The sequence below is a fragment of the Myotis myotis genome, unplaced genomic scaffold (assembly GCF_014108235.1).
Source record: "Myotis myotis isolate mMyoMyo1 unplaced genomic scaffold, mMyoMyo1.p scaffold_m19_p_2, whole genome shotgun sequence".
Lineage (NCBI taxonomy): Eukaryota > Metazoa > Chordata > Mammalia > Chiroptera > Vespertilionidae > Myotis > Myotis myotis.
Window position 1 is genome coordinate 93,141,158 of NW_023416324.1, and position 23,970 is coordinate 93,165,127.

At 50.1% G+C, this 23,970-nt stretch overlaps 1 protein-coding gene across 11 annotated transcripts in view; it reads left to right on the forward strand.

Moving 5' to 3' along the window:
* The window catches only part of SLC22A23 (solute carrier family 22 member 23), a 189,745-nt gene that overhangs the window by 119,998 nt on the left and 45,777 nt on the right, over nt 1-23,970 (forward strand). For 6 of the 11 annotated variants that reach the window (XR_004974193.1, XR_004974195.1, XM_036351009.1 and 3 more), the window contains one exon: nt 13,697-13,865. The exons of 2 other annotated variants lie outside the window; for them this stretch is intronic. Coding sequence is in view for 6 of the 9 variants with exons in the window: in XM_036351009.1 (XP_036206902.1) it covers nt 13,697-13,865 (169 nt within the window). In the remaining 3 variants the exon portion in view is untranslated. Of the gene's footprint in view, nt 1-10,861; nt 10,932-13,696; nt 13,866-23,970 lie in introns of those variants that run through there. 3 more of the 11 variants (XR_004974194.1, XM_036351036.1, XM_036351029.1) reach the window with 3 other exon arrangements.

A 23,970-nucleotide genomic window follows, 5' to 3' on the forward strand; every position in this document is an offset into this window, starting at 1 on the left:
TTGCCATGGAAATGTGTGCCTCTCTTTGTTTTTGTCATTTTGGCATTTACTGAGCATCTGATAGGTGCTGAATACAGTACTACGCATTAAGAAGGATGCAGAGAGGAGCAGACGTGGTTTTCATTCTCAAGGAGCTCAAGGCTGTGGGGGAGACACTGACAGGCACAAGAGGAAGGAGAATCCGAGGTTCTGGAATGTGGCTACTGTGTGCTCTGGGTCCAGGAGGAGGTGGCCTGGTTGACTTGGCGTTTTTAGCAGCGTTGAAATATAACAGAGCTGGCGTTAGGTGCAGTCATCTGTCAGCAGTGTCGGGTGAATTAAAGGGAGAGCCTCCCTGAACGCGGCTGGAGCAGTCCGCCCTGGTGAGAAATGTGTGGTGTGACAATGGAAGAGGAACAGGGATGGGGCGCGCTCTCCTACCTCCACTGCCTGGAGTGGGTGACCCCAAGGACGTTTTGATTCCCAGTTTGTTGGGAACATTTGCTTAACTGCTGAGTCGGGTGAGATGCAAATCTCTGTGTACACATTTTCGATAGCTTCCAACAGCCACTCCTGGAGCACAGCAGAGCGGCACCAATGTCGTGCTCCCCACACCAGACTTCAGTCCTGGGGTTAGAACTTTGTACATTTTAGAGATAGAGCCCCTTCCCACCCACCCCCAACCCCCCACCCACCCCCAAGAGGAGACACGCTCCTGACTTCCAGGAGAGAAGGAGGCTCTGAGTGAGGGTTTAAGAGGGTAAGTGGCTGCCTCAAGGGCACACAGCTATGAGTAAGTGGGGTCACAGTGAGGCGCTGTCCTGAGCTGTGAGCTCTAGTTGAGCTGTGAGGAGCTGCGCCCACAGCGGGACTAAACAGAGGAGGATTCTGATACTTGAAGGTTACAAATGTGTTACTCAGCATCTATTCACGAGCCCACACTGTCCGCACAGCGGGCGTGGGTGTGTGGGTGTGGTGACTGCGTGTGACCTTTGGGCTCCCTGGAGGGGACTGCAGACCATGCAGGCTTGGTTCCCACATGGCACAGGGGCCTGGCCACAGAGGGGCATTGTCCCCAAGTCCCGGGCAGGACTTGGCTGAGACCCAATGCCCTGTAGCGTCAAAATTCTCATCCCACCCCACCCCCATGTGCAGCGGATTCGAAGACAAACATGTCATGGAACAACTGTCAGCAGCAAGGTGGCCCTGGGACAAGGTGGCCCTGGGACAAGGTGGCCCTGGGTCTCTGAGCTTCTCGGGTCCTGCTGCCGCTCCTGCTGAGGACACGCCATGCTCCCTCTGGCAGGACAGCCCCTCCCCAAGGACCTGCTCCCTGAAAATCCCTTCACAGTTGCTGGCTCTCTGACCCTTTGTTCAGTTGGCTGATGGTGAATATAGCACACAGGGGTTTCCTGATTTGGTGGAGGAGGAGAGAGCTAATTTTAACTGCCTTATGTCACATTGAGTTTGCTTCTTGTTTTTATTGTAATCTCCATTTAAAAATAAACCAGCAGCAATCCAGCGACTCGTGTTCTCCAGAGCTCCCGGGCTTGGAATTCATGTCTAGCCTTTGGTACCAACCAACTCTGTGACCTTATTTCCCCTCATAAAGCGAGCAGGGCGGGTGACGCCTGCGTTTGCAGGCTGCCCTGTGTGGCCATCCCCTGACCCCTGCCACATTTCGTGTGACCTAGACAGTGTTTTATTTTCTAATTGAATTTAAAGGCCTTTAAACTGGGCAAGCACTCGGGGATTTGCCACGGCCCCGCCCCGCCCACCAGGTCGGTTTGGCACGTTTCTCACCTGCCTGGCATTGAACTCCACCATCCATGGTCGGTATTCTCTGGGTTTCCTTTAGCTGAAATTGTCTGTGAGTCTAATTTCTTTGCAACTTCAGGTCTTTTGTGCCTCCGCCTGACTTGCCCTTTGGACATTGGAAGAACTATTTTCCTCAATGGAAAAAAACAAATCACATGTCTGATGATGGGAAAAAGGAATGACATGGTCACTCTGAGATCAGCAGGCCAACAGGTGTTATAACCTGTAATGTAGCTTTGTTTTATTTTTATATGCTAATGCTGCAAAGGGGGAATTAATATGGGAGCTTAGGGTTACGATGTGTGAAACTCTACCTACAGTATTCAGAGCACCAGTTTTCACAATGTAGCCCCCGAACCCGCAGGGTCACCAGGGAACTTGTTACACATGCGGATTCTGGACCCTGCCCAGCCCCCTGCGTCAGAATCTCCAGTGGCGGGGCCCAGACACCTGTGTGTCGTCCCCTCTAAAATGGGATGATAAAGTAGAGCCTACCTCACAGGGTTATTAGGAGGACTGAGTGGTATGTTTATAAAGCCCCCTGCAGTGGTTCTTAAGCTTGGGCACCATGGAGCCACTGCAGGGCTTTGTTATACAGGTGGCTGGGCCCAGCCCCCTTTTCTGATTCACAGGCCTGCGGAAGAGCCCCAGGAACATGGTTCCAGAGACGCTGGCTCCCGTGTGATACCTCATCACTGAAGCTGTGGGGAGCAAGAGGGGCAGCAATTGCTAGTTTGCACAGGGAGGTCCGGCAGAGCTTTCCTAACAAGGGGACCCTCAGGCAGAGACCTGAGGAAAGGCAGGAGGGAGCCCCAGGACTTTCCGGGGGGGGGGCCACTCCAGGCACAGGGAACAGACAGTAAGTGCAGCGAGGAGGACAGTGAGCTGAAGTGGAGGGACCAAGGGGGAAAGTGGCCGGTGATGAGCTCAGAGGGCAGGGTTGGCGGGGGGTGTGATCAAGTGAGGTCTTCAGTTGCTGTGAAAGATACCACTTCTGCTCCGAGTGCAGTGGGAGCCATTGGAAAAGTTGATAGGACGTGTGAAATTACTCATTATCCAGGGAGATCATGACTGTATAGCACAGCCTCTTCTGAATTAGCTATATTTCTAGGTAAAGAAATAGCCCTCATTGATGAATAAACGTTCTTCTTTGCAAAATAATTCAAAGCAAAAACAATGCACAGTGAATGGTGGCATGAGAAAATAAATCACCATTCTCACCCCCTAAGAAATAACAGATGTGGCATTGATCACCAGAGGATGCTTAAGCCAGTAGGAAAATGTCGGTGGCAGCTCCAGCGTGGGAGGCCGAGGTGCCAGCACTGGAATCCCTTGATCCATCTCAGCATCATTTGAAGTTGGCGCACCTCCCAGGGTGCTGCTGCGTGAGTGACACACCCATGGCCTCTCCCATCTGGCTTCTGCAACAGGACAGTGCCGTGGGGGAAGGCGGGGAAAGGTTTGTCCAAAGACATGTGCAGCATATGGATCTTTTTTGGACCCGATTTTTAAAATATAACCATGAAGGGACTTTTTGCGAGATAAATGCATATTTTGAACACAGACTGGATATTAAATAATATTAAAGAATTATTAATTCTGTTAGACGTGATGATGGCATTGTCTTTGTGTAAAAATATGTCCTTCTTTATGGAGAGATATATTTATATTTAGAAGTAAAATAACATGATTTCAAGAATTTGATTTAAAATAGTACAGGAAAGAGTGAAAGAGCAAAAAGGGGCAGAAGAACCAAAAGGAGCAAAATATTAATAATAGCTGGCCTTAGCAGATGGTATAGAATGGAGTTATTAAACTATTCTGTCTTCTTTGTGAATATATGAACTTTCAAAAGAAAAGGTTTTTTAAATGCAAATTGAAAAGAAGATGGGAAGGTAAGAAGATAAAAAAGAAAAGCCTTGTTTAGGAAGACTAAATTGCTAATAATTCTTCCTTGAGTTAGGGAAATCATGACAGTGAAAGGCATTTACTATTGCTAGATGTTACTTATGTTAACATAAAAACGTTCAAACCTGTAAAGAATTTTTGTGAGTTTATTTGAGCCAAACTGTCTACAATTGCCGGGAAGCAGAACCCAACAGATTGGGAGAATGCTCCGGAGAATGCAGGTTACATCTGTATTTATAATTGCAATCAAAGGAAGGGATGCAGGTGGGTTACATGAAATCCATTGGTGATAGACTAGAGGCAGGAGAAAGCAAAACAGGGAAACCCCTGGGATTGGATAAAAAGTAAAATGATAGACACATAGTTAGGTGGGTGCAGGAACAATTAACATGATAACAATGAAGGAATTTGTGGTATCTGTCCTGGCACCCAGCAAATTGTGTTGTGCCCCAAGGAGTCCAGAAAAAGGAAAGTTACAGGTTACCCAGACATTTCAAGGATATGTTATCATAGATGCAAAAAGACAGATAGGCTCAGTTAAGGTAAAGGTTGACTTGTCAGTGAAGATACACCAGCCTAGGAGGTGACTACCCACCATAACTGCTTTTAGTTAAAGTTTAATTTCAGACCATCCATCCTTGTGGTTACTTTAGGTCTCTGAGTTTGCAAGACCGCCATGCAGGCCTCCCCTGAGCTTGTCAGGTTAGTATCTGGCCCCTTTCATCCACACTTAGAAATGAAACTATGAACTCTTGTTGAGATATATTCTATTTATCACATATCCAACCCCTAATTTCCTGATTGTTTGCCAAGCTCATAAAATAATGACAATATTGACAACACTGATGATGAGAAATAAAAGTTGGTAACCTTCCCTGCCCTCTGACACCTGGGAAGCTGAGTGCATGCTGCTGTGGGGCAGGGTTGCAACCTATTCCGTCTCACTCTCTGAGGGCTTACGTCCGAAGGCCTGTGAGGCCTCCTTTTGCTCGGATGCACGATCTGATTATGCACACGCGAGCAGCCAGTACACGTGAGCTTGATTTGTAGGTGGTTAGTACCGCAGAAAACGAGGACTGAGACCTGTTACATTGGAACTGGCTGCAGGAAAACCTGGATGGCAATTTCTAAAGTGTATCCTCAACGCTAAAAGCACCCACGCCCTGTCTCTGCTCCTTCGCTCAGCTTGAAAATGCTGAGCAGACGCGAAATGCAGGGATTTCCACAGACTTGCAGGTATTCTGCTGTTTGAAGTCATGTCTCTCCTTGGGTATTTCTTCTCTTCGTAAACGTGGAAGTCTGAGTGACATTAAAGCCTTAAGTGTGTACCACTGAACATCGGTCACTGTTTGTAAACAGAGCGACTGCTGGGCAGAAAGACTAGTGAGCATTTAAATCCCTATTCTTCACTTTGAGTAATTGTAGTATTAGTTAAAAGAAAAAAACATGAGGTGATAGGAAGAACTTGTCTGGAAAGGAAACTGAACTTTGTGGCTTCTATTGGGTAGCTGAGTTTTATGGTTCTTACGTTTTATCAGCATATGCACACGTGGGCCCTGAGAGCTCCCCATAAGACTGGGTTCTTTAGAGTCACCGACTATCTCAGCCATCATGACTCTAACGGTTCCATTGTAGAATCTAAGGGAAGAGGAAGGCAGGTAAAGTGACTAATGTAACCAGGAAGAGCCCATTACACAGTTAGTTCTGCATTGGACAACTATCCGGGCAGAGCCCCTGCCATGTGCCAGATGCTCTCCTTGTCCCTGAGGAACAGGCTGTCACCTCCATGGAGCCCTGATTCCAGCGGGGCACAGGGAAGAGACCAGACCCACCCGGGACTCTGAAGACAGCTCCTGCCTGCAGCAGAGGGCTGGGATGCACAGGGTGGGAGGAGTCCATTCCTACCTCATTCCTTCCTTAGCTGTGTGAGCTTGGACTGGCCACTTAATCACTCTGAGCTTCAAGATCCTCTTGTGTAAAATGACAATAAAAACAACACCTGCCTTATAGAGTTGTTGTGCAGATTAAATGAGTTTAATGCATGAAAAATGCATCCTGAGTGTTTGGCCCACGGCGAGTGCGAGTTGTTGCTTAGCCCAGCACTGGAGACGAAATAGGTACTCAGCAGCTAACTCATTTGCTACTTCTGCTTTTGAGCATTAAAATAGCCATGTGTCTGGCAGACACTAGAATGGGGTTGCTAGGGAATGTTTACATTTTCGTAGTTTTTAGGAGAAAACAGCCTTCAGACTGTTCTGACCATCCCTTTAGGTTGGCAGGTCCTAATTAAGAGGGGAAAGCAGTTGCCTGTGGGGAAGGGACGATTCGGAGCTGCTGCGATCATAGCAGCCTTTCACAGTCAGACCCTAAAATGCTATTTGAGTCTACACGACCCAGCAATTTCAGGCCTTCCTGCTGTAATAAGGAATTCCACAACTGACGTCTAGAGGTCTGTTTGCCAGGGCTCCTGGGCCTGTGTCCTTGGCCAGGGCAGCAGTGACGGCGTGGCCCACTCCCGTCCAGGCCCAGCTGAGAAAACTGGCTTTGTTCCCTTCCGCAGGGAGGTTTTCCTCCAGGGCCGCCCTGCGCCTCTAAGCTGTTTGAGTGCTAACAGAGGAGTGGGCAGAGGAGAGGGAGACTGGCTCGGTCTGAAGGAGAACGAGTTTGGGGAAGTGGCTTCTGTGAGTGGTGTGTATACTTGCCACCAGGATGTCAGCTTGGTGGCAGCGGCCCAGTCGGCCTTGGTATAGGCTGCCCCCTTGTGCGCTGGCCAAGCCACTCAGCAGTGCCCTGTACTTTGATGGATTTCTCATTCCCCGGGCCATCCCAGGGGTAGGATTTCACCGTGGTGCTTGACTCCAGTTTGGGGAGACGGTGCCTCTCCTGAGCCTGCCCTGCCTCCCTCCTCCAGTGGCTGAGCCGGCTGTCCTGTGGGGGGCATTGTCTGTGTCTAGCACAGCAACCGGGCAGTGCAGCCTGGGAAACTGCCAGGCCGGCTCCTCCCATAGAGCGAGTGTGAAATAAAAGCGGTTGAATCCTTTGCTGAGCTCAATGGGAGGAGTGTGTGCTTGTCTCAGCTCAGAGACGTGTTTCTCCTCTGTTCAGCTTCTCCAGTTCTTTCCTGGAATCGCTTGCATGAATTTGTACGGTATGTCATGGGCTTCCTGGTTAGAAAGAAGCCCTGGTGGGGGAGGAAGGAGAAGGACAGCTGGTGCCTCGCCCCACCCGTGCCCTCACAACCTCCGCTGCGGACAAGACCCTCGCCCAGAAGAGACCATTCTTTCCGAGGAGCCTCAGCAGCAATCCCCAATGGGCAGAGGCTCCTGAAAGGTCAGAATCCTGTCATATGGAGCTTGACCACCATATCATTCTGTCAGTTCTGACCCAATTTTACCTAAAACACAGAACAGTTTAGGCCCCGTGTGGAAGAACTTAGTTCACTGGAGTCTCTTGGTGACATAAGCCCACCCAGAGCCTCACCGAGTGGCCGGCCGGCCGTAGGGACAGCAGCACATGGGAAGCCTGTAAGGTTAGACATGCACCGTGCGGAATGGGCACGGCGCTGCCTACTTCAGAGACCAGGAGACCGAAGCACACGAGGCTGAGCGACTGCCCCGGCCTGGAAGAGGCAAGGAGGGAGTGTAAGCCCTGCTTCCCACCCTCAGTCCGGCCTCAGCCTCTCCTCCCGCGGGGCACATTCCTCGTTTCCTCCCGTATTATTGTCAGTCAACCTCACATATTCCTTCATTACTAGTCAACTCTGATCCAGAAAAGTCCTGTGGGCTCTTTTAGAGAACCTAGGAACACTTAGCAATTCCAAGAAAAGATAGACGGTAGCAAACATATCCGCAGTTTTTAAAAAAGATATTTAACATGTTAAGCGCCCAGTCAGTCACTGGTGACTGACACTATACTTTCCATCTGGAAGACAAAATAGGCTGGCGCTTAACGTGTTAAGAAAGAACAAGAATTGTGGCGCTGGCCAGGTGGTTTAGTGTAGTTGGAGCATCATCCTGTACACCAAAGGATTGCGGGTTTGATTCTTGGTCAGGGCACATACCTGGGTTGTGGGTTTGATCCTTGGTCTGGGAGTGTGCGGCAGGCAACCAAATGATATTTCTCTCTCACATTGATGTTGCTCTCTCTCCCTTCCTCTCTCTCTAAAATCAATAAAAACATATCTTAGGGTAAGGATTTAAAAAAGAGAAAGAATAAGAATTGTGTTTTATTTACTTATATATTATAGAAGGATGGGATATATCTTTTTAAGACTGGTTCCAAAAACATTTTTTAATTAGATAATCATAATTCCCAAATGCAGTGACCAGTTAGTTAGGTCAGTGTGTTGGTGGGGGTTGGGACTGTGGGAAGGGAATGGCAAACCTCATTCTCTGGCTGGTGTTTCCGGCAGGCAGATAGCTTAGACATTCAAGCGGGGTGAGTCCTGCCAGCACAGTGCTTTGTCTCTTACCCAGCGCCCTGGCCTGGGCGCTTCGCATGTGTGTCTCGGCACACAGCACACCCTTGTCCTGCGCGGCACCCTCATCCCACAGGTCCCGAGCTGCACGGCCGCTGTGCCTGCCAGCCTGGAGACAGGCTGTTTGACAGGAACGGGGAATCTTTTTTTTTTTAAAAAAAAATGAAATTGTATAAGCAAGGAATTTCTAAAATCATCATTTGTCATCGAATACCAGCAAAGCTGTAGGCTTTTAAACCCCATCGGGCCAAGAGTGGGTGACAGAGTGAGTGGGTGAGAAGGCAGGGCCGTTGGTGTCGGCCAGAGGCGGGGGTTTGCATGTTGAGGACATGTGCAGGGGTTTTCAGGACGGACTTAGTTTTTCTCAGAATAGTCACCTGACCTCTGGGTTCCTCTTGCAGCACTACCCACACAGCCTGGCCCCAAGAGGACTTGTCACCAGTCCACGGAGCCGTAGATAGGGCTCCTGGTTGAGAGGTGACAGGGGAGCTGGATTCGAGTGATGGAGTCACCTGGACCCACCCCTGAGGCTCTGCACCCTCCAAACCCTTCGTGGTCATTCCCGCTGGTTTTGCTTTTGTGCCATCACGCTAAGGGGGAGAGTGCTGGAAATTTTGTCCACAGCCTCTCAGCGGCTGCTGTTTAGGATCAGGGAGTTTCCCAGCTGGACGGGGCCTGGGAGAGGTGTTTGTTTCCTTTTCAGATTGGCCCTCAGATTCCTGGTGGGGAGGTAGTCAGTGGGACAGAGCAGCCCCTCCCAACCTTTCTGCTGCCCACACAATACAAGCCGTCGTGGTATTTTCTTATTATTGCAGAATTTATGAAACCAGAAGGAGATACATAGGAAGCGATTTCCTGCAAGGAATTGGCTTACACAATTGTGGGGGCAGGTGGGGCAGACCTGAAATCCAGGGATCAGGCTGGCAGGAGGGGAGTCTGCACGTCAGGGTGAAGCTGCTGTCCACAGGCAGAATGTTTTTGTCTTCCGCGAGGAAGCCGCGGCTCTGGGTCTACTCTAGGGCCTTGCAACTGATGGGGTCAGGCCCACCTAGATTATCTGAGATCATCTCTTTTACTTAACATCTGCTGACTGTGGACTTCAATCACCTCTGCAACATATCCTGACAGCAGCACCCGCATTACTGTTGATAGAACACCTGGGATCGTAGCCTAGCAACATTGACTCAGCAAACTGAGCTGATGACCCAGGCTCTGATGCCTCACTTCCCTTTGGGCCTCGCCTTCCCCCTTCCTCAGCTGAAGTGACTGATCTGGGCAGCACTACTTTCTTTTCTTCCAGGAAAAGTATAAGAATCTGAAAGCTTCTGAAGGCCCCTAAAAGATCTTGCACCCCAACACCACATTTCCAACAGAGCTCGCAGAGGGCCTCGGGGCTACTCCTGCACCGGGAGCTCAGATGATTGTGGTCATGCTCCTTTTCTTTACAGGCCAAATGCCTCAATTAAATCTTAATAATGTGCTATTTAATTCTCATAACCTTCAGTAATTTCTCTGTTTATCGACAAAGTGTATCAAGCTTGTAGGAGTGGCTTCTATGCCTTCTTCATTAAGGTGTTAAGGGAAATGTGATTTTAACAAAGGGGATTTTGTGGTGGTTTCCTTGGATTCGCTTAGTTCTGTTTTTCAATTGATGGATTGATTCTGGTTTATGAGAATCTCTGTGAGATAAATGTAATGAGAAGGAGTGTAGACTGTCATTGTAGGCTATTTCTCTTCCTCAGTCTTTTTAGAACAAACCTCAGCCCTGCTCTGAAATTCACCAGGTTGGTGAAGAACTAAGAGGTCAAATGAGACCCATGAATGATTTGGCAATAATTATGTTATTATATATGGTAATGATGCATAGTATTATTACTTATAAAAACTAACATATAGCCATAAGGTAGGGCTCCTGGTTGAGAGGTGACAGTGGAGCTGTATTCGAGTGATGGAGCCACTGTGTTCAGGCATTCTATGCTTCTTTGATGCTCATAACAGCCCATTTTACCTATGACAAAACTGAGGCACAGACTCCAGATGGCTGAACCAGTGTCACAAGTTCATAAGCGCTAGGGACAGGATTTGAACCCAGGCTGTCTGACACTGGCCTCCAGGCTCTTAGCTATGCGTGAAAGGGCTGCACACTAGATGCTTGAGATATTTTTGGGTTCGAATCTATGATGCATCACCTAAGATGACAGTTTTTTGTGACCTTTGTTTTACATAACAAAGGAGAGGTTGCTGCCATAAATGAAAACCTACTCAGACGACTTGAAGTTGGCCCATTGGCAAAGAAAGTAGCGCTAAGAAGTGATGACATCGTGTGCAGCCTGGGCCTTCACAGGTGCTGCTGGCAGCTGGCAGCTCAGAGCCATGGACAGCTGCTTGTGGGTGACCTATTATTCAACACATCCCAGGTGCTTCGAGGGTGGCTGGGTTGGGGACATCATCCCCTGCTGGTGGCAGGTGTCCCTGCCTTTCAAGACCAAGGCCAGTGGCCTGGCCAGGAGTCTAGAAGCATCTCCGAAGTGTGTGGAGCATTGATCAACCTCTGCCGTGTGCAGAGCTGGGCAGGCCCTTCGTGGGCAGAGCGGGTCTACCTGCCACGTCCTCCCTCCTGCGCATGCCGGGGCATAAGCTTTTAACATCCTGATGGATTTCTCCCTCTCTTTCACTTAGAAAACCCGATTCCCATCACCCAGAAGGAACATGGGATTAATGGCAAGCTTCAAGCGCCTGTGGTTCTTTGGTAATTGCTTTAAAAACACACATCCTTATAGCCACCTTTAGAACGTAGTTGATTTCAGGCAGTTTGGAAAGAATTTCTGGTGAGATGAGGCAAAATGGTGATTATCTGCAAGTGTCATGCCTGTGTCCTCACATCAGATCGCTGTTTTCCTTCGCCCCTGCAGGAATGCTGAATTGCCATGTAGCTGCATCTTTCTACCCCAATAAAACACAGTGAACCCCGGCTAGGATTCCTACAAACGCAGGAGTACAGAGGTTGGGAAGTGATTTTAATTACTAAGCCAGCTGTCAGAGATGTGCATCGGGGAGGCAAGAACATTGCTCCCGAGTAGAGATCTGGGGACCTTGTTAACCTGCAGGTGCTGATTCTTGGGTCTGGGTGGGGCCTGAGCGTGCGCCTCTAACACACTCCCAGGAGCTGCTGATGCTTCAGGTCCAAGTAGCAAGGAGTTAGAGGATTGCTCAGACCACTCATGGGAGAAGAACAAGAGAAGCCCACAGAGGAAACACTGGCCATGAACTCATATCTACAGTAACACTAACAGGTGCCCCGGGCACGGTGTCCCATTTGCAGGGAGGGGAGAATGAGAAGTCAGACTGGAATCACTGGCCTACACGGGGCAACTTTCCTTCATCATCCACCAACCTAGCCCCGGTTTAGAAGGGCCTGTGGGGCGGAACTGGAGGTGCAGATATTTTCCTACTCGGGTCTCACAAAACTAAGGAGAAAGGCATGCCCGTTGCACCCACTTCGTGCGCCGCCCACGTGAAGCTATGCTGCTGCTTTGGCATCATGTATCTCTGTGACTTTGTTTAAAGGTCACCTGAGTAGGCAGGTGCTAAATTTCCTCATTTGATACGAGCCTGTGCCACGCCGCAGACGCTGAACCCACCCCGCCCAAAGCCCATTTCGAATTTCCATAGCAAATCCACCGCTCGGGCTGAGCAAGTGAAAGCTAGAACCTGCAGCTGGTAGTCTTTTCTAAAAAGATTCTGGTTGCTTTACTATGTTTAAGAGTAGAGATGCCAGACCCCACGTGCATGCCTGAGCCCCCTGGGAGGTCATCTTTGAAGTGAGCCTGGCCTGTACGTAGAAAAGAGCATCATCACAGCCGGTGGCCAGGAGACGGCTGTTTAATCCTGTTTTCTTAATTAAATGGAAACAAAGTTCTTTAGATGCTGTTCTCTGGAGGTCAAGTTTCTCTCGCTCACGATAGCTGGGATCATGATGCCTGTTTGTGTGGAGCAGGGATGGAAATTCTGAGCGAGTTATTTCTCCCCTATGAGCCGGTACAGGCATTGGCTGGCATGGTGCCCTCTCCTTGGTGGGTCTGATTCTGTCCTGCAAGTGTAGTTTGTCTGTTCTCCCCTTTAATCTGTTCTCCTTCACTGCCTTGCAACCCCCACCTCTGTGCTGGCCTCTAGACAGTCAGAAAGTGGGCGATGGGCTGTGGCAACTGACCTACGATCAGTGTCTAGACTAGACCAGGGGTGGGCAAACTTTTCGACTCGAGGGCCACAATGGGTTCTTAAACTGGACCGGAGGGCCGGAACAAAAGCATGGATGGAGTGTTTGTGTGAACTAATATAAATTCAAAGTAAACATCATTACATAAAAGGGTACGGTCTTTTTTTTTTTAGTTTTATTCATTTCAAACGGCCGGATCCGGCCCGCGGGCCATAGTTTGCCCACGGCTGGGCTAGACACAGATGCATGAAAAGTACTTTCTCCTGAGAGTCTTCTTTTTTTAAAAAAAAAAAAGGTTCATTTTACCTACAGTTAAAAACAAAAAAAGGCAAGCCAGCTTTAGGGAGAAGAAGAGCACACGAACTTGTGTGTTCTAAAGTACGTGAACCCTGCTGTCTGCTGCAGTGTTGAGGACTTACCTCTGTTTCAGGAGCTCACGTAGCGGGTCTCTACGGGTTGGCAGCTGGGCGCTGCCGTCTAAGTTGGGGACCATCTTTGACTCCGGGTCAAATTGAGAGTCTAGATTCTTGCAAACAGGAGGGACCATGGTGTCCTTCCATCCAGTAGACATTTAGTGGAGGCAGACCCTGGTGTTGTTTGGAGCTGTGAAGATCAAACAGACACCCCACCACCACCACCCCCCCACCCACCCCCCGCCGTGGTATCTACCTGATAGGACCAGAGAGAGGGAAGCATCACACCCAGGTCACAGTGGGCAGAGAGCCCCGTGGGGAGAAGCTTCCCATGAGAACATCACAAGATCCAAGTCAGCTATACTGTTTGGGTTTCGTCTTGTTCAAAAGGAGGGACGTGCAGGTGGGTGGGCGTGAGCAGATGGTGCTCCTGGGTGCCCTGTGCAGAGAATGAGAGGGTCCCCTAATACAGCCTGGTAGAGGGAAGGAGTGGCGACAGGCGGGCATGACAGAGTCCACTCTACAAGACACGCAGTGGCCTCCAGAGAGCAGAAGTGAGAATAATGTGCTATGCAAACACTCTGCCCCCTTGCAGTGTTTGCTAGCTTTTGGACTAGGCAACTCTGAATTATAATGTTCTTTTGCCACTGACTTGCTCTGTGACCTTGAGCAATGATCTCGCTCCCTTCCCCGTCTGATACTCAGCTCATCTAGCTGTAAAAATGAGGGTCTTGACTTACTGTATAGGGCTCTCAGATGACCAGCAAATAACCCCGATTTGACAGTTCTTGGTTGGTTAAGAAGTGCACTGGCCCCGGTGCCCCCGTGGCTTCCCCAGGCCAGGGGCAGGATACTCATGTCTCTCTTGTCCTTTCTGTGTTCCAGGAATAGAGCTGTGTCCCCCTGGAAAACGGTTCATGATCACCATGGTGGCGAGCTTCGTGGCCATGGCGGGGCAGCTCCTCATGCCCGGGCTGGCGGCACTGTGCCGGGACTGGCAGGTGCTGCAGGCGCTCATCATCTGCCCCTTCCTGCTCATGCTGCTGTACTGGTCGTGAGTATCCCCGCATGCTGCCCATGCAGCTGCCCGCACGCGGAAGGCCGCGCCCACCCCAGGAGACACAGAGGAAGCATAGGGCTGGGACCCACTCTCCCCAATCTCCCCCTTGTGTCAGTGTGTGTGTTGTGAGGGAATGTTGCTCTCTCTTTTTTATTTTATTTTATTTATTTTTTAAATGTCTTGTCAGAGACATTTACCAGCTCTGACCACGTGCTCTTCTCAGTCTGGTGTCACACCTATTCTCTGGGCTATTCCGATGTGATTTTCATGAATGGATTTGCGAAGGGGGGATCCTTGGGTTGGGAGGAGCAATAGGGAGATGTTCAAGGAAATTCAGCAAAGCCACCTGGTCTCCTCTGGACTACAGAGGGGCAAGTGCCAGGCCCTCGGTCGCCACCCAGCAGCTGCAGCCCAGGCTTGTGTGGCCCACAGAGCTGGGAACAGCTGCTGTGTGGTCCTGTGGGGGAGTCTGCTCGCCCTGCTCTGACACGTTCAGGGGGAATTTTAGGGCCACGTACACCTTTTCCGTTTCTAAGGTTTAAGTTTTGGGCTTGCTGACTTTAGGAAAAAAGAAACTGCTAAGCACACAGGTTTTAAGCTATGACCTGGGCAACTAGATTTTTAAAACTCCCAGGGGATTAACGTGTAGCTGAGATTGGAAACCACCACTCTTAGACAGTTGTTAGGGAAAAAAGGAGTGTCCTGACCTTTTTATAAATAACCCTTCTCTTTCTTTGCCTTCCGTCCCACCCCCACCCCCCATGCCAACACTCTTGCTTCCCCACAAGTACAGGGTACTGTCGCGTAGATTATAATACTGTGCTATTTCTATTCCTTCGTCACCAGTGGCAACCAGATGTCCGGCAAGAAGTCAGTCAGTTGTGTCTCAGCTTTGTTCACAGAGCAGAGAGGGCACTACTGGGGCTTCCTTTTTTCAAAGGTGCCAGGGAGGAGAAGAAAGCCCCTGCCTTTTAACTTTGCCAGGGCCACCCCCCAGGTTGTCGCCCCCAGCAGATAAAAGTCGGTGAGCGAGGCGCCTTTCCTCTAGAGCCCTGCCCTTGCACACTCCGTCATAAGAGCCTCAGCAGCAGCGAGGAGCCTAAAGGCCATCTGCTGGCGAGGGCCCCATCGCGCAGCGGCCACACCGCGCTCCTCTCACCAGCGCCTCTGCCAGGCTTCCAGACCTGAGGTCCTCCCGCAGGAACCACACAGGTTTCAGATCCTGCTCCCTCCAGCAGGATGGCCCTGGCCAGTGTGGCTCAGTTGGTTGGGGTGTCCTCCCGTGCACCAAAGGGTTGCCGGTTTGATTCCTGGTCAGGACACATGCCTGTGTTGCTGGATCCCAAGTAGGGGATGTGCAGAAGGCAGCCTATCGATGTTTCTCTCTCCCTCTCCCTTCCTCTCTCTCTAAAAATCAATGAAAATATTTAAAAAATAAGAGGCAGAGAATGAAATGGTTTCCCCAGAGCAGGAAGCAGTGGGCAGCTCTTCCCTTAATCAGTCAGAGGAAGCCCTTCCTGTTCCTCCCTGCGCCCGGGGCCGGGCTGGGCTTGTTTTGTACTTTGGGGCATTTATTTATTTAACAAGTGTTTACATAGTGTCTGCTCTATGCCAGACGCACATGCTAGCACTACGCAAAGAGTAGACCATTCAGTCTTCCTATCCACCACCCCACCGAGAAGATGGCACAACTGAGGCGCCCAGCTGGCCCTGAAACCCAGTACTTGTGCTGTCTCCCGCCTTCCCTCGGCTGCCATCCACTTGTCTTGGGAGAGGAGCCCCGTTGCCCTAGAGCATCTTCCGTGTGGTCTGGCATCCTCCGCCTCCCTCCTCTCACTTCCTGGCCTCCACAGCACCCAAGGGCAGAAGTGCTGTCTGCTGGCCCCTGGGGGTTGTTGGGCCGGGGTAGGCACAGCCTTTTGGAGACCCACACTCCTGTGAGGGCAAACAGGGTGTCTCCATTACCTCCAGGCTCTGAGTCTCAGCCCTGGTTCTGCTCCCACCTGTCCCAGGTAGGAGGGCACCTGATGGAGAGAAATGGCAGAGAAGGGTTTCCTGGAATGGGCCTGGGATCCTGGCCCACGTGGGAAAGGGCTGAGGAGGGGGCGTTATTTGTCTTATTCTTGTTCATTTAAATTTAAAATGCATCAGGGTTAATGACAGGCAAGGTAAGGCATTCATTTACTTACGTACATTATCAAACCTAAGGAAAATTATTTGAAACAAAACTCTACAGTGGAAAGGGTATCCAGGGTACTCTGACAAGTAAAATGTGTGTGTGGACAGACAGATGGACGGATGTCCCGATGCACTGGCACCGTGTAGTTACTGCTTTGGCACCGCTGTCTGGATCAACCTGCTCTGCTCACACATGTTAACGGCTGTGATCGTAATCGGCATTATTTTTTATTTATATTATTATTTAAGGTGCTTGGCACATGTCTGGCCTACAGCAGGTGCTCACTAATATTAGCTACTGTTGTTACGATGATTATATCACCTCTTAGCATGTGTGGCAGCCTGGGAGTACCGGGCAGGTAAAAGACACCAGGAGTGAGAGACGTATTCCATTTCACCTAGCAGATCGAAAGCCTCCGTAACAGTCATTGGCTTTTAAAGGCCACTGCACTGCCTCTCCTTTTTTGTCATTTCTGATTCCCTCCTGCCTCCCATCCGCTGCAGCGGGAAGCTGTGCCTCCCCAGGCTCTGGTCTGACAGGGTGAAGTGGGCTGTTGGGGGAGGTGGTGAGCTGCAGCATCAGTCCCAGGACCAGCTATTGGTGACAAAATATTGAAAGTCGCTTGCTTTCCTTTAAAGAGCAAGTATTTATTTTGTGCGCCCAGGGGGCCAGCAGTGCCCTTGGTGCTTTGCAGTGACTCTAAGAGCTGTGCATGAACAAGGGTCATAAACCAAACTGTTTGACACAAGTCGCCACAACCAGGGTCCTGGGTAACAACAAAGAGGGGGTTAGAGGGATCTTCTGGTTCCAATTGTGAGCTAAGCTGACAGGGAACCTCCAAACACATACAGATGCCGAATAAGATACACATTAACCAAAGTGTTACACAGCGCTGAGCTCCGTGCAAGCCCCGGGAGTTCCCTGGGCCCAGACCAAGCAGAGCATTTGCGCAGGACTGACCAGGCAGCTGCAGGGCATCTGAACCGGAAAAAGGAGCTTGGGCTTCAGCACCTGCACAGGGGGCTGGAGCTGAGATCTAAGGCCCGTATCTCTTAGAATCGGGCCCTTAAATGAAACCAGGGGTCAGAACTGTTGGTGAAAACGGAGCTGAGGGTGGAAGAGTTCATCCCACCAAGAGACCTAACTCCGAAGCTGGCTGACGGCCTGGGGCTGAGGGTGGAAGAGTTCATCCATAGAAACTGGAGCCTCGATGTCTGCACCACACATGCTGTGTGTTCTAAATTCCAAGGCTCGGACGTTTAAGAACCAGTGAGTTCTTCAGAACCTCAAGGCCAAAGGGAAACCCCCCGGGGAGAACCACTGGGGCCAGGCACTCAAGATTCACTCCAAAGAAATGTTCACCAAGGATAAGCTCACAGGCAAAATTCACAGAGCTCATCACAAGGGCCAAAAACTATAAATTGGGGAGCTTGCATACCAGGAACTCCAGAAAATAGAGCAATCTGAGAGGTAAGTTAATTAGCTAACTTATTAAGTAGTTACCACAACCCCACACCAATTGCTGTTCTAGATACTAAGTATTCTAGATACTGCTCATGCATACGAGCAGGTCCCCACTCAGTGAAAACTCCCTTACAGTGGGGCGTGTGGGGTGGGAGGGAGCCCGCTGACCATGAAGCCATCAACAAGTGTAGGGCATGGATTCACTGACCAGCACATGACAAAGGTGAGACGCTGCCGGGGACAGCAAGGGACAGCAGGGTGATCAGAAGGGCTGCTCTGAAGAGGCGACATTCCTTTCTGAGACATAAATGATCAGAAGGAGGAAGTCACAGTTCTGCAAGGAAATGTGTTCCCAGCACACGGGAGCAGCCAGGGCAACAGCTGCCTCCCACTGCTTTTTCTGGAAGAGGAAGCAAGGCCAGTGTGCCTGGAACATGAGGGGAAAGGGGCGGGGGGCAAGCTCAGATGCAGGTGGGTCAGACCAGGGGGCCTGAAGCCCAGCGATTTCTTCTAAAAGCAGGAAGACATGTTGGAGGTTTATGCAGGTCAGGGATATGCTCTGGTGCATGCTCTGGGGTCGCTGTCTGCAGTGTGGCGAGTGGTCGTGGATGGGTGAGAGGGGCAGAGGGCTGCCACACTGGCTGGCCCGTGAGAGGTGGTGTGGTGCCTGCACTGGGCGGGGGAGGGTGACTGGAAGGGGTCTGACCCCAGGTACACTCTGTAAGTGGCTTCGTGGAGGCTTGCCAGTGGGTCTGCGTTGGCGGGTGGGATAAGGAACGGCAGTAACTCGGGTTTGGATGGTTTGCTGAGATGGGGCCGGAGCTCCCTGAAACGTGGAGGCCCATCTAGGAAATGGAGCGTGAAGTCCTGTCCTGAGAGCAGTTGGAAGGGTGACAGAAATGAGATCACTGGCTGAGGGGAGCTTTGAAAAGGCGGGTTTTGATCTTGGGGACAATAGGGAACCACTGTAAGGAGTGCAGAGACTTGATTGAAACCACAGCCTGCATTAAATTACAGGGTTTATTCGCATCCAGATCTGGTGAGCCAACAGAGCAGGAGGCGAAGTCTCTGAGTAGTTACTCAGTTCCCAAGAGGAGGGCCGCTCCACATCACGGGGGCCACACAGGAGCCACCGGGTCAGTCAGGAGGTTGAGGGAAGGAGTGGGCAGGAGCCTTCACTGTGGTTTCCTCAGGGAAGGAACTGGTGAGGCAGGTGAGCAGGCCTCGTGTTGGCTGGTTTGAATAACTTCAGGGGGCCGTGGGGCACCCAGACTCTCCGCTGGTTGTCTGGTACCTGGCCCTGGGTGGTTAGGGCAGGGGAATGATGCCAGAGAGCGAGAGCCCCATCGAGGAGGTGGTGGGGGTGTCGGCTCTGGATCACGGGGTTTGTATTTGAAAGGTGCACTCATAGGTTAGTTGTTTGCTAAATGTAGGAGTTTCCCTCCCAGAAACATAAAAAACACAGGAAATAAAAAGGCATGATTAGTGCGTAGCCCTACAGCAGCTATAGGGTTACAGAAAGCTCTGGAACGATGTGCCCATGGCGCTGGAGAAGCCAGCCAGAAAGAGGTGGCAGCAGAGGACTGATGTGCCCGGGACTGGATGGGAGTTTGGGCAGGGGGTGTGGTGAGCACAGGTGGATTCCCCCGGATGGGAGACACAGTGCCCTAGCAAGTGGAGCTACGATGGGAAACTGGTGTCATTGCACGTGCTGCCTATGGGTGCTCCTACCTTCCGGGTCCGGGAACCACAAGCTGTGGTTGCCCAAGGGCTGTAGGCAAAGGAAGACTTTCAGGGCTGAGTGGCCCAAGAGAACAGAAGGATGTGCTTCTTAGCTGTTGGTGCTTCCGCAGGCTTTGCAGAGTCAAACCTAGGCACGTCATTGTGAAGCGCAAACAGAAGAGAGGGTATTTGGGAATATTTTTACCTGAGTGTAAGCACTGTCAGAGGTGGAGGGTAACTCCATGGATGGGTGTGGGTCCCTGAGACCCAGGCAGCCTTTGAACCTCATGGCACTGGGGCCAGATAGGAATGCTCATCTAGTCATCTTGCTTGGGAATTTATTACCACTGAAGATAGGGTGGCAGAACGTCAGTGCTAACGTAGAAGGAAGTCATACTGACCAATCCTGTTTCAGGGATAAATGTGGAATTCTCTCAGGGTCCCAGAAAACAAATTGGGCATGGGGGGTAGCAGGGCAAGAGGAAAGGGGAGTCTAAGAGAAACTCGGATTTGATATGCTAGGAATTGGCAGATGAGAACAGAATGGAAGGCGAGGCTACTGGGAAGCTGCCTTCTAATTGTACAGATGGTACAAAAGGTGTCCCAGGTGGCTCAGCCCGCTCAAGGTCATGTGGTGACACACCTCCCTGTGCAGAGCTCTCAGGCAGCACACAGCCTGCGGCCTGCCTTTGGGGGTCCAGGTGTGTGCTAGAACCGTGGTCAGCAAACTGCGGCTCGTGAGCCACATGCGGCTCTTTGGCTCCTTGAATGTGGCTCTTCCTAAGCCTTAGGAGTACCCTAATTAAGTTAATAACAATGTACCCACCTATATAGTTTAAGTTTAAAAAATTTGGCTCTCAAAAGAAATTTCAATCGTTGTACTGTTGATATTTGGCTCTGTTGACTAAAGTTTGCCGACCGCTGTGCTAGAACATCTGGGAAAACTGCAGGGTGGAAAATCAGGAGGGTAATACATGGAGCGGGTGACAGAGTTTTCCGAGTGGAACTCACTGTTGAGGAGTGACATGGGAGTGAGAAGCCTGCCCACATGGTATCTACCTAAAGGTTATTTTGGTGGAAACAACGGGAAGTAGGAAGTCGAAGAGATGATAAAGATGTTAGTGACACCTTCCCAAAATGTTAGTGCATGTCATCACCGTACCTTAAAATGTAAGTTAGGGAGCAGAGTACACGTGATGCTTTGTGAAAACAAGAATGTCCATGTCTGCATGTGCGGGGACAGTTGTGATGCCATTCAGTAAGCTCCCCTGAGGGCTCTCACTGTACACGAGAGCGTGCACCCTTCTTCCAGCAATGTTTGCTGGGTGTCAGGGGTCATCATAAACATGGAGGACACTGTCCTGTCCTGCCCCATGGAACAGTCTGGCAAGGCGGCTGATGCGCTGTGACATACACTAATGCACAGGTCTTAAACTGTTAGGGACACACTTTCCCGGAGATCAACAACAAATCTCTGGGAAAGTGTGAAGCTCCATTAACCAAAATATTCCTGGGTTAGGGAGGGCAGGTAGGCAGTGGGATTATTCTGGTGTTTAGCAGGGGAAACCAGGGCATCAAAAAGCTCCCCAGAGCCTGGCTGGTGTGGCTCAGTGAATGAGCATCCACCATGAACCAGGAGGTCATGGTTCCATTCCCAGTCAAGGTGCATGCCTGGGTTGCGGGCTAGATCCCCAGTGGGGGACGTGCAGGAGGCAGCCAATCAATGATTCTCTCTCATCACTGATGTTTCTATCTTCTCCCCTCTCTTTTCCTCTCTGAAATCAATAAAAATAAATACATTCTTTTAAGTCTTCCCTGGAGCACTCAGAAAAGTGGGAAAGTCATTAAAAATTGGTTTTCGAACGTCAGTGGTTCTCAGAGTGCAGCCTCTGAACCAACAACATCCTCACTACCCTGGAACTTGTTAGAAACACAAAGTCAGTGTCGGGGGTGGGGCCAGAGGTTATGGTTTAGGACCCCCTCCCCCCGCCCCCAGGGTATGTCACTCAGCCCCAGTTCAAGAAGTGCTGTCCTAACACTCCTCCCCCACCTGCAGTTAACACAGAGTAATACTGAATGTTGACTATAATTGAAAAAACTTTTAAAAAAATTTGATCTTAAATTTTCAGTATTTATCATTTTTTGAAAACATTTTAAATTTATTTTTTCAACTACAGTTTTTATTCTAAGAGGACTTATTAAAAAGATGTCTCTTTTAAAAAAATAAAATAAAAACTAAAAATAATTTTTTAGAAAAAGGACTTTTGCCCTGTGCCAGGCTGCCCATCACAGAAGAGAAAGCCAGACGTCTTGCATAAGGGACGGGACCCTCGGGAGCCAGGTGCTGCTGAGGGGCGGAACGGAGCTCAGAGGGCTGTGGACACACCTCCGTGAGAAGCGGTTTCTGGTTCTGCAGGGAAATGAAACGTGTGTCCTTGAAGGGCCAGGTGACACCGTGCAGGACCTGGTGCTTGCCAGCTCCACCGCAGAGCACAGAGCTGCCTTTTTTTATTTTCTTTTAATATATTTTATTGATTTTTTACAGAGAGGAAGGTAGAGGGATAGAGAGTTAGAAGCATCTATGAGAGAAACATAGATTAGCTGCCTCCTGCACACTCCCTACTGGGTATGTGCCCACAACCAAGGTACATGCCCTTTGGGACCCTTCAGTCCGCAGGCAGATGCTCTATCCACTGAGCCACACCGGTTAGGGCCAGAGTTGTCTTGATCATCCAGACAACAGATGTCATGGAAATTCCCGGGACTGGTGGACGAGGGCGTCAAAATCTCAGCACTGGATCTAAGCATTTCATCTGCTCTGGGAGAACATAAGCCTATGTGCATGTGTGTTCTGGAGTCTTAAGTGATGGGCGGTGACCTTGCTTACCTGTCCTTGCATGGGCAGCCAGGTGGGGCGCTGGCCGCACTTGCCCTCACGCCCTCCCGGGCTGTTCACAGGGACCCTGTGAAGGAGGAGCCCGTGGAGCCTCACACAGGCAGCAGGCGCAGGAACCGCCTGGGGAAAGAACAGCAGGTGGGGATGCGTGAAGACGGTGAATTATTAACCACACTCGGTTCGCTAGAATTTCATTCTGACAAGAGGAAAGTGCTGCTGGCAGTCACCGCGAACATCCAGAGCATCTGGGAAAGCAAGAAGAAGATAAGGAAGGTGCGGGAAATCACCAGGAAATGAGAGAAAGACGGAGCCGCCCACGGAACTGTGGGGCCTGAGCCCTGGTGTCAGTGCCCCAGTGGAAGGGAAACCTTGAAGCGAGGAAACTGGAGCGTGCTCCGCGAGGAGGGGGCAGCACAGTCACACCCTTAGGGGGAAAGATGCTAAAAGGATTTTAATTTTTAATAATTTCAAGAAAAAGCCAGTGTAAAACATTTAAAATGGCCTCCAGTTAGATAATATCCAGAAAAGAAATTGCTAACTATTCCAATATGTAAATGGTCCCAAATATCACTGGCTCTTTTAAATATCATCAGAAATATTTTGGCCAGAATAGCCATAATTGTTAATATTTCTACAGAGTCTGCTTTGTCCGGTGCTGCTAAGAACTTTCTATAGCCTTTTAGTCCCCCCATCGACTCTCTGGAATAGGAACTGAGACAGTCCAGAATGGACGGAGAAACTGGGGCTCCCACACAATGCTTACAGCCTCTACAGCCAGGTGGCCAGCAGGGGACCCCAGAGCCAGAATGAGTATACCAGGGGGTGACGCAGGGCACAGTGCCGTGGTGCTGCAGGGCCCCAGCCTGGGACCGCATGCTGGTGGAGGGCGACTCCTGGGCGGCCAAGAGCATATGTGCGGGCACAGAGCTAAGCTGCTCACCCGGGAGGAACTTTCTCTTCCAGTCCTCTTTTTATTTAGTTTATATTGCTTAACGTTTACAAAAACATCTTTGAAAATCTTCGGGGAGTGTCACTCCTTCCCCTAATGGAGGCTTAATGAAAATTTAGGTGGATGAGTCCATTTTTATTCTTGCATTGTTGAAATGATTTTACAAGACCCTTTAAAATTCATTCCAGCAGTTATGAGCCTTTTTTTCTGCCCGCACACACTTCCTCCATCAAAAATGGTTTTATTTCGCCCACCCGCCTGCCTGGCCGGCATGGCTCAGTGATTGAGTGTCGACCTATGTACCAGGAGGTCATGGTTGGATTCCTTGTCGGGGCACATGCTCAGGCCAATGGGGATGTGCAGGAGGCAGCCAATCAGTGATTCTCTCTCATCATTGATGTTTCTATCTCTCCCTTCCTCTCTGAAATCAATAAAATATATATATATATTTTAAATGGTTTTATTTCAGCTCTGGCCGGGTGACTTAGTTGGTTGGACCATCATCCTGTACACCAAAAGGTTGCGGGTTTGATTCCCAGTCAGGGCATGTACCCAGGTTGCAGGTTTAATCCCTGGTCAGAGTGTGTACCAATCCATGTTTCTCACATCAACCCCTTTCTCTCTCTCTCTCTCTCTCTCTCTCTCTCTCTCAAAATCAATAAAAACATCCTTGGGTGAGGATTTTAAAAATGTTTTCATTTCAAAAGGGAGCAGAGTACCACATTATGTCAACTCTGTTCCAGATAAAATGGGGCTGAGAGGTTCCCTACATACCAGGGGGGGATACAAATTCCGTTATACCAACACTTAGTCACACAGGAAAATGTTTTCTTCAGAGGAAACTGGAAGCAGTGGATCATAAAAAGCATATATAGCAGTGGTTCTCAAC